This window comes from Lipotes vexillifer, unplaced genomic scaffold (genome assembly GCF_000442215.2).
Source record: "Lipotes vexillifer unplaced genomic scaffold, Lipotes_vexillifer_v1.1 scaffold299, whole genome shotgun sequence".
Lineage (NCBI taxonomy): Eukaryota > Metazoa > Chordata > Mammalia > Artiodactyla > Lipotidae > Lipotes > Lipotes vexillifer.
Genome location: NW_006784347.1, coordinates 4,048,005 through 4,063,233, shown reverse-complemented (window position 1 = coordinate 4,063,233; position 15,229 = coordinate 4,048,005). Strand labels below are relative to the sequence as shown.

Sequence of the window (15,229 nt, the reverse complement as noted above, 5' to 3'; positions counted from 1 at the left end):
GTACCCCGAGTGCCCCTTTGCTCTCTTCCTGCTGAGAGTTCTCCTCTGCCCACTCCTCAGTCTCCCTCACCGTCCTGGTCCTGTCCTTTTCTTTCTGTCAGCTTTCTTAAGGGTTTGCAGTTCATGGTTAGCGGAAGACCCTGCTCAGCCTGGCCTAGGAACCACGCCATGCCTGCTTGGGAATCTGGGACCCAGGCTCCACCCAGGCCCTGCTCTCTGCTGCCCCGCCCCAGCACACCAGCCCCTTCTTCCAGTCACATCATTTTTCAGGCTTTGACCGTTTGCACTGATCTACCGTTAACTCCATTCTGCTCTGATTCTACAGCCACCACATCCTCCTGAAATAGCATTTAATCAAGCCAGAATTTTGTGGGGCATCTCCTAGACTAGCCAGGGCTCTGGGTCTCTGCCATGGACTGCAGCAGTGAAGTGTGTGTCCTGCTGGAAGAACCCAGGCTCCGTGGCAGTGCTGCCCCAGCACCACACATGCCCTTACTCATGAAAGTGACACAGCAGTCGTTCTTGAGAGATGACACTGGAGGTGGTCAGAGGCTCCATGTTAACCAGGGTCCAGCTGCTGGTCCCTTTGTTCCCCAAAGGCATGGCCACGTGAAATTTTCCTACACGAAATCCTACTGGGACTTTCGATTGGAATGGTGTTGAATCTGGAGATCAAGTGGGGACACTGGCATCCTGGCAGTGTCAGAGCTCCCCTTTCTTTGACCTCGGTCTGTGTCCTGTGGCTTCCTGTCTCATTTTGTAGACCCTCCCTCATCTCACTTAGCTTCAAGTTCCATTTCTTGAGAGGAAATTCTGTAATCCCCGTGCCAGCTAAAGCGGTATGTTAAAATACCTAGTTATAAAGCTTGGTGTAAACTCCTTATACTTATAGCTCTTATGCAGCATGCAGAGCAAACTGTCTTTGAGTTGCAGCAGCCGTAATGTCTAGTTACTAACATCAGTGTGGCGGGATAGCACGCGTGTCACTGCTGGGACTCAGGCGTGCTCAGGAGACAGGGTCACTGTTCCCGGCCATCTGGCCACCTGCTGCCATGGTCCTAAACCTCCCTCGGGGCATGAGGGCATGGGGTGGGAGGGCAGGGGTCTTCCTGGACAGGATGCTGCTTCTCCAGCAGGATGCTGGACAGGTCACTGTGCATCCTCCAGCACACATCCCACCCCCCACTCACCCCCAACCCCCTCTGAGTGGAATAGCTCCAGGCTCCTCCCAGCCCAGGCCTGCTTTCCCCCTTGGAGGAAGCAGCACTTCCAGGTGTGGGACGACCAGTTTGCCTGGTTGTGCAGAGCACGAGGCAGGTGAGATCAGAGGTGGAGGAGACCCTCGTGCCCAGTGAGAGCCCCATGAGGAGGAAGGGCCCCTCTGTGGTGAAGACTGGAGAGAAGAAGGGCTCCAGTGGAGGGTGTGGGGAGCCGGCCCAGGGCCCGCAGAGCTCCCTCCCCACAGGCTCGGGAGAAGGTGTGTGGCTCAGATGCAGGCTTGGCTTGCTGCACCCCGATCCCCTTCTGGGTTTGGGGACTCTGCATCCGGGAGAAGCCGGCAGTGGCCCGTGGGCCAAAACAGCAAAGCTGTCTGCTCTGTGCCCCACCTCTGCCTCAGTCCCTTTACCCCTCCTCTCGCTTCAGCAAGACAGCACACGATTGGAAGCAATAAACAGATGCCGGCTGTTGATAAAAGGACTCACTGTTCACGCGGTTAACATGTGGTGGGGACGAGGGTCCATCCAGAAGCACGGGCGCTGACTCACTGTCTCTCCACAGCAGCGGCGAGTCCCTTGCACATGCTGGCAACACACGCCTCGGCGTCGGCCTCCCTGCCCACCAAGCGCCAGAACGGCGACCCGGCGGAGCAGCCAGAGCTAAAGCGGGTCAAGACAGAAGATGGCGAGGGCCTCGTCATCGCCCTGAGCATGGATGCGCCGCCGGCAGCCGTGCGGGAGAAGGGCGTCCAGAACTAGCAGCCGGGAGAGTGTTTCTCACTTTAACGTCAACTCTGTGGTGCCAAAAGGAGACACTGCCTCTCACCGACGCTCAGAGCGCGTTCCCTCGGTGGGTAGAGGGCCCTGTGGTTGGACTTCACCTCAGCACTGGAAACACAAACCCAGGTGGCCTTAAAACTCCTTAATTTAAAGACTGAAGTCACCCCTGAACAAAACTACACGCAGCAAAGCTGGGCTCCGGCAGTGTCTCCCCGCCCAGCGCTCAGCTTAGTTCCGAGTAGATACTCTCAGTCCTTCCGAGGGAGGACGCACCCGGTGCGAGCAGGCCTGCTGGGCCGGAGCCACCCCGCCACCAGTAGACAAGACAGTATTTTGTTGTTCACGTGTGGAATTAGAATATTTTGAGGTGTACTTTCTTTCTTTACAAAATAATGGGGTCTTTGACATTTCAGATCACTCCATTTCTACTCTGGTAATTTTGGAATCACACAGGACCTTTTGTGTGGATTTCATTTGGGGAGAAGAAACAAAGTAGTTTCGTTTGTTTTTGTTGTTTGTTTTCAGCCTATGGAATGATTTACTTTTGTCTGTCCTGTTTAAGTTAAATGGAGCTACTTGACATCTACAAATTTTCCACGTTAGAGCAGTTACCTGATGAATCAATCCACCTCCATTTCCGTGTGTAAGACGGACAGACACACAGACGGACACCCGCGGCCACTTGTAACCCTGACAGAAAGAGCTGCCAGAGCTCGCGGAGCTGCACTTACCCATTTCTCTTTCTTGCTACTTTTTGTTGTTTGTTTCTTTGTGTTGACTTTGTCCCTGGCATAATTTTCCACTCTAAGTAAAACAAGTCTCCTATGTATTGTGTATGTTTAAAACAAAAGAACTATTACTTCTTCATTTGGAAAAAAAGATTCAATCTTTTATCACACACCCTTTTCAAACAAACATCACAGATCTCTCCGTGGCACGTTCGCTATTTTAGGTGCCGTCACCAGCTCTCGGCATCGTCCAACCAGCCGGCCACCCGATGATGGTGCGGTTTGCCCCCCTCATGGCAGGAGCAGCTGCTGGGGTGGAGCAGAAGCTGCCTGTTAATACAAGGGTCTTGGAAGCAGGCACCCTCCGTCCGGGTAAGCATTGGAAACGCCTAGGTTGCTTTCTGATTTGTAATAGGAAATTCCCCTCAACCTTTTAGAACTGAATTCAGTACTAAGGCTGACTTCTCTCCTACAAAAAATAAAAGCGAAAGGAAAGGAAACAAAGGTGAGAGAAGGAGAAGTAAGGAGGCCCGCAAGCCCTCAGCCCATGTTCCTCCAGAAGAAAGCCACTCACCTTTCCAGGGGGTTCTGGGGGTCAGAGCTGAGCAGCATGCAAACAGAAAGAGGGCTTTGGCCTTATTGTGAATTCTTAAATGTCATCGTCATAACATTATTTATTTAAATGTAGTTATTTTGGTATTTAATTTTTTTTTAAGAGAGGGAAAAAACCCTGTATTTTCCTGGTGGAATGAAACAGCTCAGAATGGTATATTTAGCCAATTTTAAAACAGTTATTTACCTAAAGACCAAATATGATAAACCTGTTCTAAGTATTGTGTGTCAATCCACGGTATGGAGCTGTCACAATGTTGTTGCAGATAATGCATATTAAAAATTATGAAATTACTGCACACTAGCTGGATTTATAACTAACTCAGCCATTTAAAAAATAAAAACGAAACCATCATGTGAATGAGACCACGTGTGTGACAGTAGCAAAATCTAACTTGCAGACTGAAGCACGGATGGATCAGAGCACCTCAGGGCAGCAATCTGCATCTCCCAGGCACTTTACAGATACCTTGGAATGTATATTTTTTTTCTTTTTACTCAGAAGGTTTGCAATTTGCAAAATAATTCGGATCTGCTGTGTCCTACATGTGGGATCGGGTCACTCCACTGAGTGCTCCAGACCTCTTAGTCACGGCCACCGCAGCCCCCTGACCGTGAGCTCTGGGGAGGTGAGTGGACAGGACCACGCTGATGGGGAGATGGCCTGGGCAACACTAAGCAAATGCCTTGTGCGTCCTCCAGGAGATGCATCTCCACAGCCGTCCAGAAAGACTCGGGTAGGTTTTCCTTGCGTAAGCCCAGTCCATCAGTTGATTATTTCTGAGCCTAAAATGTAGACTTTATGGGCCTGGAGGGATTTCTGCTTGGTTTATAGGTAAGAAAAGTACCCTGCTCTCAAATTTAAAGAAGGGAGAAGGTTAGTTTTGGCTGCTGGGAGCTAGAGCAGGCCTTTTTCAAAGGTGGGGCATTCTCTTTCCATTTTCCTTCTGTCTTATTCATTTGGCTCATTCATTGGCACATAGGAATTTAAGAATATCAAGGAGAGGGCAGGAAAAGGAAAACACAGATTAACAAACTGTGTCCTGGGCACTTAAAAATTTTTTTAATTTAGCTTTGAATCCCCAGGAGTCACTGAGCTTGTGTCCTTGTAGCCCCACTTGATGCCTGGTGCTACACCAACAGTCACATTGCAATTCACTCCCACCCGGCTGTCCACTGGTGGTTCCTAAGTGTCTCATTTCAAAAAGTCTCTGCTTTGACTTCTGCCAAACTTCTGAGCTCCCTCAGGGACTAGAAATTTCATTTCAGCAGCTTTGCCCTGAACCAGACAAAAATACAAAAGGGAAACTCACACGTGATCCAAGTGATGTGGCGCATCCCAAGGTGTCTATGCATGGTTTTTGGATTAATCTTCCTCTCAACTTCAGTTGAGTCTCCACTCGGACAGCTGAGCTCCTTAAATGCATCACACCTCTCATCGTCCTCTCCTAGAACAACAGAGTAGGCAGGGCCACGGTCAGAAGGGGGTGGGGCGTGTCAGGACTTGGGATTTCTGTGCTATGTTACACAAGGAGACAAGTGACAATCTTCAAGTCCTAACCTCCACTATTCTAGAAGGTATAGTGGTGATTTGTGTGCAAAGATTTGAAATTTTAAAAGTACCAAGTTCCTGAAATTCAATAAAATATTTTTATTAATTTTAATTGAATACAGAGTATCATTGTCATTTTGATAAGCTTAAGCAGGCACTGCTTTTTTGCTTTTTTTAAGTGCTCTTTGAGCACACCAAAGGCCTAGAGCACTGGAGCGAATATTCGAAGGAGCTGCTGTGAGGACAGCAGTTCAGGCTTCTTGACTCCACCAGAAGAAAGGGGGCATCGAGTGTTTGCATGTGAAAAGGGCATTGGGTCACAGGCAGCGATAACAGTCTTGCTGGCTTTCAATCCATCATGTTAGAGTTTTCAAACTTACTTTGAGGTTCTGGTTGTAGCTGCCGTTTCTTCTGCAGACTTGCGCCTCAGCTTGAGAAAGAAAGATCTTTGCAAACAGCCTGAGATACATCCTCCCATGAGATGAAAATCTTGTCTAAATAGGCACATGGTATTCCGGTCCCCACAGTTAACCCTTGGATTGTCCAGCTCCTAGAAAGTCTGTGGTATGGATTGCTGATGTCCTGAGGGGTAGGAAGAGGAAGGGGGGTACTGAGATGACACGAAGTCCCCTTTGGGAGCTAAATGAAGCTCAAGCACAGAGTGCTCACATGGAGTTTTGTTCTTGACATTGATGCCCTAGTGTGAAAACAGTTCTATTAGCATAAAAGAGCTGCTCTTTGTGTACTGAGACTCTCTCCTAACAAAAGGGAGCATCCCTAAATGTTTTTTTCAGATCTGTTGTCCATGTTGTTTTTTTTAACAAATGTATTTATTTTATTTATTTTTGGCTGCGTTGGGCCTTCGTTGCTGTACACAGGCTTTCTCTAGTTGCAGCGAGCAGGGGCTACTCTTCGTTGGGGTGCGCGGGCTTTTCATTGCAGTGGCTTCTCTTGTCACGGAGCACAGGCTCTTAGGTGCGGTCCATTTTGTATTAATAGATGCTTTAAGTGCATTAGGTCTTACCTCCCCCTTCTCACTCAGGAAAAGCTCCTCTGGTAATTCATTAGGGTCACCTTGTTGAAGTTAAACTGAGTCAAATAAGAGCTATCCTACAGGATAACCTACCTTTACCCAAGAAAAAGATGTTGAAGGCAGGAGGCCTTCAGGTATAGGAAACAATTCAGTAACTCTGATAAGAGGACTTTCATGTAGCAAAAGCCATGTTAGTTATTGCGGAGAGGCCCACATTTAGGCCACATTTCGTCTCTAAGGAAGACATAGGGGGGAATTCCCTGGTGGTCCAGTGGTTGGGACGCCGAGCTTCCACTGCAGGGGGTACAGGTTTGATCCCTGATTAGGGAACCAAGATCCCTTGGTAGCTTTAATTGTAACCAGACTCCATGAAGTAAGGGCAAATGCTCTTGAACTGAAAGCTACAGAACTTAAAATTAACAAATGAAAAATTCGGTGGATCAACAGAAAAATGCTCGGAACCAAACGAACCTTAGCCTCAGGGACCTGTGGGACAATATAAAAAGATCAAATATACCCTGGGTTAATGAATTCACAGCAAGAGGAGAAAGACACTGGTGTTTTAAAAATAATAATAACAATGCCTAAAAATGTCCCAGATATAATTGTAAAGATTCACAAAGCTCCAAATAGGATAAACTCAAAGAAAAACCATGTCAGGACATACCACTGGCTACTGAAACTGAAAACATTTTATCTTGAAAGCACCCAAAGAAAAGTGACTTACTGCATACAGAGTAACAATCTGAATACAAATTTCTCATCAGAAACCATGGAGGCCCTATGACTAGAAAATTTTTAAAGGGCTTAAGGTAACTGTCAATCTAGAATACTATATCCATAGAAAATATGAGGAGTGCAGATTAAAAGATATTCTTAGATGAAGGAAAACTAAGAATTCTTAACCAGTAGAGCTGCTCAAAAAGAAACGCTACAGGACATTCTTCAGGCAAAAAGTAAATAATAGAGACACTTTGGAACTTCAGGAATGAAGGAAGAGATCAACAGAAATGGTAAATACCTGGGCAACTATAATAACTAGTTTTTCCTCTTAAATTCTTTAAAATATTCTAACTTTCCAATGTAAAAGTTTTAACATTGTCTATCAGGGTTTTCAGCGTATGTAAACTTAACACATATTGACAAAAGTACAACATAAAGGAGGAAGGCAAAGGTTTGTAGGTCTCTACATTTCTACACTGAAGTGGTAAGACATTCTGAAGTAGACTGAAAAGCTACCTTTGTCTGTTGTAGTCACTAGTGCAATCCCAATACCAAACAAAGGTAAAGGAAAAATCCAAAAGGTAAATTAAAATGGAATGCTAAAATTTTTTTGAAATAACACGAAGGCAGAGAACAGGAAACCAAAGGGGAGGGGACAAGCAAAAAACAATAATATGGTAGGATCTTATCAATAATTACATTAAATACAAATAGTCTAAATAGACCAATTAAGAGTATGTCAGTTGGATCAAAAAATAAGACCCAACTTACTTTAAATAATATGGATAGGTTAAAAGTAAAAGGATAGAAAAAGTATATCCTGCGAACACTGGAAAGTTGGAGTTGACTATATTAATGTCAAAGTAGACCTCAGAATAAGGAAAACTATCAGGCATAAAGACATTACATAATGATACAGGGTCAATGCACCAAGACACACAACAGCCCTAGGGTTCCAAGCACCCAACAAGAGTGCCTCAAAATAAATGAAGCAGGGACTTCAGTTTCAGGTTCCATGTGTAAGGAGCTGGGAAGTTGCCACTTCCTCCTAACACAAATAGTGCAACAGCCCCAAAATCAACAACTCGTCTTGGAGATAAGAGAGGTAAGGGTGCAGGGCAAACCACTACCCCCAAGATAGGAGAGACAGGTGGGCGAACACAGGAGTGGAGACTACCATGGGGACCGGTGCTGGGCTACAAAAACCTACCCTGTGAGCAGTCAACTGCTGGACAACTCTGAGAGTTAATGCCCCAGGGGAACCCAGTCTTAGGGGTTCCCCACACTATTGTACATTTTACTTCCAGAAGCTCAACCAGGTTCTCACAGAAAGTGTTGGAAAAAACCAGGGAAGGGGAAAGGAACCATGTTTGAAATAGACCAGAGCACTGTTCTTTTTTTTTTTTTTTTAAGGTTCTTTTTTGATGTGGACCATTTTTAAAGTCTATCGAATTTGTTACAATATTGCTTCTGCTTTGTTTTTTGGTTTTTTGGCCACAAGGCATGTGGGATCCTAGCACTCTGACCAGGTATCAAACCTACACCCCCTGCATTGAAAGGTGAAGTCTTAACCACTGGACCACCAGGGAAGTCCCTAGAGTACTGTGTTCTTAACAAAGCCTGCCTTCAGGACAAAAGAGTTAACCAGAGCCTACCTGATCTAGAAGGGAAATTCCCAACCAGCCCACTCTAGCCACCCTGTCCCACCTAAGAGGGAAGAAAACCTGAGAAACTTCTATGCAGTTCATAGCCCAGAGGCACAGGCTCACTGAGACCTGCCCATAGGACTGTACACCACTGCCCTGCCCCACCCCCATCCCGCACCTTACCACATCACTGAAGACCTGTGTACAGCAGCTCCTTTTATCCAGTACATCATGTCCAGTTGTCAAGAAAAAATTACAAGTATTAACTAAAAGGAAAACAATTTGTAGAGACAGAGCAAGCATCAGAACCAGACGTGGCAGGGGTGTTGGTGTTATCAGACAGGGTCTAAAACAACTAGGACTAATATGTTAAGGACTCTAATGGATAAGGTAGCATGCAAGAACAAATAGGCGATGTAAGCGTAGAGATGGAAATCCTTAAAGAACTATAAAGAACATTGTAACAGAAATGTCTATGATGAGCTTGCTAGTTGACTGGACACAACTGAGGAGAGAAGCTCTGCACTTCAGGATGCATCAACAGAAACTTTCACAAGTAAAAAGCTAAGAGAAGAAAGACTGGGAAAAATAAAATAAAAAGCAGAACATCCAAGGACTGTGGGGGCAGCTACATAAGGTATAACCTATGTGTTACAGGAGTACTAGAGAAAATGGAAGTACCAGAAAGAAAGGAGCAGAAGAAATGTTTGAAACAAGAATGAATGAGAATTTCCCCCCAGATCCAGGAAGCTCAGAGAATACCAATCAGGATAAATGCAAAAAACAAAAAAAAAACTACCTAGGCATAACATTTTCAAAAAATAAGGACAACAATACAAAACAATAACAGATGTGGTAGATATTAATCCAACTATATCAGTAATCACTTTGAACATCAATGGTCTAAATATACCAATAAAACACTTAGATTGTCAGAGTGGATCAAAAAACAAGACTCAACTATATGTTGTCTACAAGAAACTTTAAAGACATTTAGTAGAGATTAAAAGTAAATTAATGGGGGCTTCCCTGGTGGCGCAGTGCTTGAGAGTCCGCCTGCCGGTGCGGGAGACGCGGGTTCGTGCCCCGTTTCGGGAGGATCCCGCGTGCCGCGGAGCGGCTGGGCCCTTGAGCCGTGGCCGCTGAAAACAAAAAAAAAAAAAAAAAAAAAAAAGTAAATTAATGGGAAAAAAGTCATCATGCTAACACTAATCAAAAGAAAGTAGGAGGGGGCTTCCCTGGTGGCACAGTGGTTGAGAGCCTGCCTGCCAATGCAGGGGACACGGGTTCATGCCCCGGTCTGGGAAGATCCCACATGCCACGGAGCGGCTAGGCCCGTGAGCCATGGCCACTGAGCCTGCGTGCCCAGAGCCTGTGCTCCGCAACGGGAGAGGCCACAACAGTGAGAGGCCCATGTACCGCAAAAAACAAAAACCAAAGAAAGTAGGAGGGGCTTCACTGGTGGCACAGTGGTTGAGAATCTGCCTGCCAATGCAGGGGACATGGGTTCGAGCCCTGGTCCAGTAAGATCCCACATGCTGTGGAGCAACTAAGCTCGTGCGCCACAACTACTGAGCCTGTGCTCTAGAGCCCGCGAGCCACAAGTACTGAGCCTGCGTGCCACAACTACTGAAGACTGCACACCTGGAGCCCGTGCTCCACAACGAGAAGCCACCACAATGAGAAGCCCGCGCACCACAATGAAGACCCCAACACAGCCAAAAATAAAAAATAAATTGATAAGAAAAAAAAAAAGCAAGCAGGAGTAGTTTTTGTTTGTTTTGACGGTGCCACGCGGCTTGAGGGGTCTTAGTTCCCTGACCAGGTCTGAACCCACGCCTCAGCAGTGAAAACACAAGAGTCCTAACCACTGGGCCTCCAGGGAATTCCCAGGAGTAAGTTGCTTTATTTTCAGAGAGAGCAGACTTCAAACCAAGGAAGTTATCACTGATAAAGACGGGCATTTCATCATGATAAAAGGAACAATTCTGCAAGACAACGTAACAAAATAAATGAAGCAAAAGCTGAAAGAACTAAAATAATAAATAAAATCCACATTACATTCTGATACTTCAACATTCCTCTCCAGGTAATTGATAAAATAAGTAGAAAGTCAGCAAGGCTATAAAAGCGTTGAGCAACACCAGTCGATGTAATTGTCATTGATAGAGCATTCTACTCAACAGGATACACATTCTTCTCAAATGCACATGGAACATTCACCAATACACACCAAATCTTGGGTCATAAAACAAAACTTACAAGCTTTAAAGAATTAAAATCATACGTAGTATGCTCTTTGACAATTAGGGAATTAAACTAGAAATCAGTAATAAAGATATTTTTTAAATTCTCAAATGTTTTGAAATTAGACATATTTTGAAATAATCCATGATTCAAACAGGAAGTCTTAAAGGGAATTAGAAAATAATTGTAACAGAATGAACATGAAAATATATCAAATTTGTGAAATGCAGCTAAAAGTGTTTATAGGGAATTTTATAGCACAAAGAAAACCTAAAATTCAGTCATCTACAATTCTACCTTAAACTAGAAAAGAATGAATATAACCCATAGCAAATAATCAGCAAAAATCGAAAAAATAAATTGAGAAAAAAAAATCAATGAAATCAAAGCTGATTCTTTGGAAAAAAAAAAAATCAACAAATTAACTCCAGCTGGAATGACGGAGGAAAAAGAGAGGATACAAATGACCACTATCAGGAATGAGAGATGGGCTCTCTGTGATAAGCTCCGTTGCTCTACCTACCACCTGTTCACCCTGTTATGGAGGCAGTATTCCCACCCTGTGTACATGGGGGTGGCTGGACGTGACACTATGACACTGGCCAGATGAGATGATAAACTGTAGTTTATCAGTAACACATACTCACACCCGAGGACACTGCAAGCCAAGTAGGATCACATGGGCGTCACTTGGGAACACAGTGAACAACCTAGGGCTACAAGAGGCAGGCTTTGTAGTATCAAGAGTGGGGGACCGAGAGACAAATACCGTATGCTAACACATATATATGGAATTTAAGAAAAAAAAAATGTCATGAAGAGCCTAGGGGTAAGACAGGAATAAAGACCCAGACCTACTAGAGAATGGACTTGAGGATATGGGGAGGGGAAGGGTAAGCTGTGACAAAGCAAGAGAAAGCATGGACATATATACACTACCAAACGTAAGGTATATAGCTAGTGGGAAGCAGCCACATAGCACAGGGAGATCAGCTCGGTGCTTTGTGACCGCCTGGAGGGGTGGGATAGGGAGGGTGGGAGGGAGGGAGACACAAGAGGGAAGAGATATGGGAACACATGTATATATATAACATTCATTTTGTTGTAAAGCAGAAACTAACACACCATTGTAAAGCAATTATACTCCAATAAAGATGTTAAAAAAAAAAAAAGAGTTGGGGGACCCTGTTCTGAGAGGATGTGATTGTTTGAATAACCCCATGAGCTGGAAGGGAACTGAAAATGCTTACTCAGGGATAAGCAGGAACTGCACCTGTTGTGTTTGATAAGGAGAGTTGTTTGGCTGGGGGGCTTTATCCATGGAAGTAGAGTGGGTAGCAGAACTTGTAGTTAGGCCATTCCAGGCCTTCCCAGCTGAACCAAATGTTAAGGCAGCACGTAATACTGAACCTTAATTGCAGGCTTCATTACCACATCCACATCTGTAAAAAGGATAATAAAGGAATCCTATGAAAAGTTGTGCTCATAAATTTGACATCTTAGATGGAACAGACTAATTCCTCAAAATACACAAACTACCAAATTTACTAAAGAAATAGGTAGACAGAATAGACTTATCAACAAATTGAATTTGTAATTCAAAACCTTCCAACATAGATAAGCTCCAGGAATTGTCCCCCCATCAAATCAGCTACTGAGCTTATAAGAACTGTCTGAATTAACTATTTTGGAACTATGGAGTCTACGCAAACACTTGCAATATCCAGGGGAGTGCTCCATATAGAAAGGCTGGTAAATTTCAGTGAATTTTGGCATTTCACATAGCAACTACCATCCCCCATCCCCCAGCCTTGTGGCAGGTTGCCATGGGGACAGCACCCCACGTTCCTGGTACAGCTTGCTGAAGCCAGGGTGGACAATAGGGACTTTCTCCTCCAAAATTTTGAGTTGTGTATTTTAATCTGCCTGGCGGTTTGCTGAGGGGCTGGTTCAGATCTGGCCATTATTTCAACACCCACAACCTGGTAGCTTCCCTGGCAGCATGGGTCAGGTGATTTAAAAGGGCAGAATAGCTTCTTTTTTTTTAATCTTATTGGACCCAGGAACATAAGGAAATCTGTGACAAAACATTAGCTGAACACAAGCTAAAGTAACAGACTTCAGTGATCACGAATGACAAGAAATATAGTCTTGGGACTTCCCCGGTGGTGCAGTGGTTAAGAATCCGCCTGCCAATGCAGGGGACACGGGTTTGAGCCCTGGTCCGGGAAGATCCCACGTGCCACGGAGCAGCTAAGACCGTGGGCCACAACTACTGAGCCTGCACTCTAGAGTCCTCGCATCACAACTACTGAAGCCCATGCACCTAGAGCCCGTGCTCCACAGCAAGAGAAGCCACCGCATGAGAAGCCCACGCACTGCAACGAAGAGTAGCCCCTGCTCGCCACAACTAGAGAAAGCCCGTGCAGCAACGATGACCCCATGCAGCCAAAAATAAAAACTAATTTAAAAAAAAGAAATCAATGTGATTCACCACATTAACAGAGTAAGAGACCATCAGACAAAACGACACAATCATTCCCAGTGGCATGAAGCTGAGCATGCGCCTCCTTAAACTTGGTGCTCTCAGCACCTCGTCTGCCTCACTCTCGTCTTGACTGTTCAGGTGGGTCCAGAGTGCTTAAAGAAAAAACCCTCCATTTTTCAGAGAAACATAACAGAATCCATAACAACATACATACCATTTGCAATGTCCAAGGTACAACCCCAAAGTACTAGACACACAGGTTAATGTGACTCATACACAGAATAAAGGAAAATCAATGGAGACTTGATCTGAGAATATCCAAATGTGAGAATTACCAAAGATTTTAAACATGTCCTATAAATATGCACGAGGACGTAAAGAAAGATTGTTCATGTGAATGAGCAAATGAAAAAGCTTAGTTAAGAATTAGAAACTAATTTTAGAACTGACAGATTCATCTAAAGTTTAAAATACATGGTACAGTCTTGAAAGCAGAGTGGGCAGTAATAGGTCATTTAGTGGTATTCAATGATAGTTTAAATTATGCTAATTTTTTTTTTAATTTTTAAAAATTTTTAAATTTTTTGGCTGCGTTGGGTCTTCGTTGCCGCGTGCGGGCTTTCTCTAATTGTGGTAAGTGGGGGCTACTCTTTGTTGCGGTGCCTGGGGTTCTCACTGCAGTGGCTTCTCTTGTGAAGCACGGGCTCTAAGTGCGTGGGCTTCAGTAGTTGCAGCACGTGGGCTCAGTAATTGCAGCGCGCAGGCTCTAGGGCGCACAGGTTTCAGTAACTGTGGCTCGTGGGCTCAGCAGTTGTGGCGCATGGGCTTAGTTGCTCCACAGCATGTGGGATCTTCCTGGACCAAGGATCGAACCCGTGTCCTCTGCATCAGCAGGTGGATTCTTAACCACTGCGCCACCAGGGAAGTCCCAATGCTATCTTTAAAAGCAGGAAAAAATACTGTAAAAACTATATGAACAGCCTCAATGATCAGAGTGGGACAATATGAGGTGTTATATACATGTGTACTTGAATCCCAATAGGAAAGAGACAATAGCAGAAGAATTATTCGAGGAAATGGCTGAAATTCACAAATTTGATGAAAGCCATAAATCTAGTTTCAAGAAGCTCAGCAAGCCCCATGCATGATAAACACAAAGAAAACCAAATGTAGACATACCATAGTTTCCAAATTGTAATTCCATAAAATAATTTTTATCATATTGAAACAGGACGCAGGAAGAACAAAAGGAAGACTCACAGCTTCTTTCCACACAAGTTGAATAGCTTTGTCATTAAAAACAAATAAATATGAATGACAGTGCACTTACCGTGTCCTCAGTGATGTTAGCACATTACTGTTGGGGAGAAAATATTTATTAAATCCTGATACATTCTGTCCCTCAGCACTTCAGAAACAATCATTTCTGAGTTTTTGGAATTCCAATAAAATTTTATTTTTAGCTATTATTCCATTTAAAGTTCATCTGGGAAAAAAATGCTTAAGGATGTGCTTAAGATCAGCAGAGCCACGTGACCAGAACGTGGCTTAAGATCAGCAGAGCCACGTGACCAGAACGCGGCTCTTTGTGAAGCAGTACAGCAAGTCCGTGCGTCACACACATCAGCTGATAGACGGCATCGTCGTAGGGCAAGTGCATAATTTTCATCCAAACCAGAAAAGAGCGCTAAGGTGGGTGAGATCCCACAACCCAGGGCAGGAAGAGGACCTGGGGTTGAGTCACTCTTGGCTTGGTTTGGCTTGAGCAATGCCTCACCCACCTGTGCAGGAAGATGAGGCCCTTTCCCCATTACGTGTTTGGAAATCACACTCAGACTGAATTATGAAAATAAGACCTGTACATCGAACCCAGTGAAAAATGTTTTGTTTTAATCACAAGCCAATATTAGAAACCATAAAGGAAAAAGGCTGATAGATGAGACCATGTAAAAATTCAAGATACATACACAGCAAAGTAAAACCCCTCAAACTGAAATAAAGCCAAAGTGAAAAAAACGACAAGGGGTGATTATTTTAAAAGTTCTCATAAACAAAAGAGACAAAATACACCAACAGAAATATAGTCGAAGGCATGAGTAAGCAATTTACAAAATAATTACGGATGCCCAGCAAAGGTATACCAAAATGTTCAACCTGGCTAGAAATCGATCTTTTTTCTCCATCAAAGATTAAAAAGCTCGTG

The 15,229-nt window shown here is 44.4% G+C and overlaps 1 protein-coding gene across 1 annotated transcript in view; it reads left to right on the top strand.

Annotated features, from left to right (window-relative positions):
- The window catches only part of FOXK2 (forkhead box K2), a 26,540-nt gene extending 24,564 nt beyond the window's left edge, over positions 1-1,976 (top strand). Inside the window, exon 7 of the mRNA XM_007456799.1 lies at positions 1,780-1,976. Coding sequence (XP_007456861.1) covers positions 1,780-1,976 — 197 coding nt within the window. The remainder of the gene's footprint in view (positions 1-1,779) is intronic.
- Positions 1,977-15,229: the final 13,253 nt, after the last annotated feature.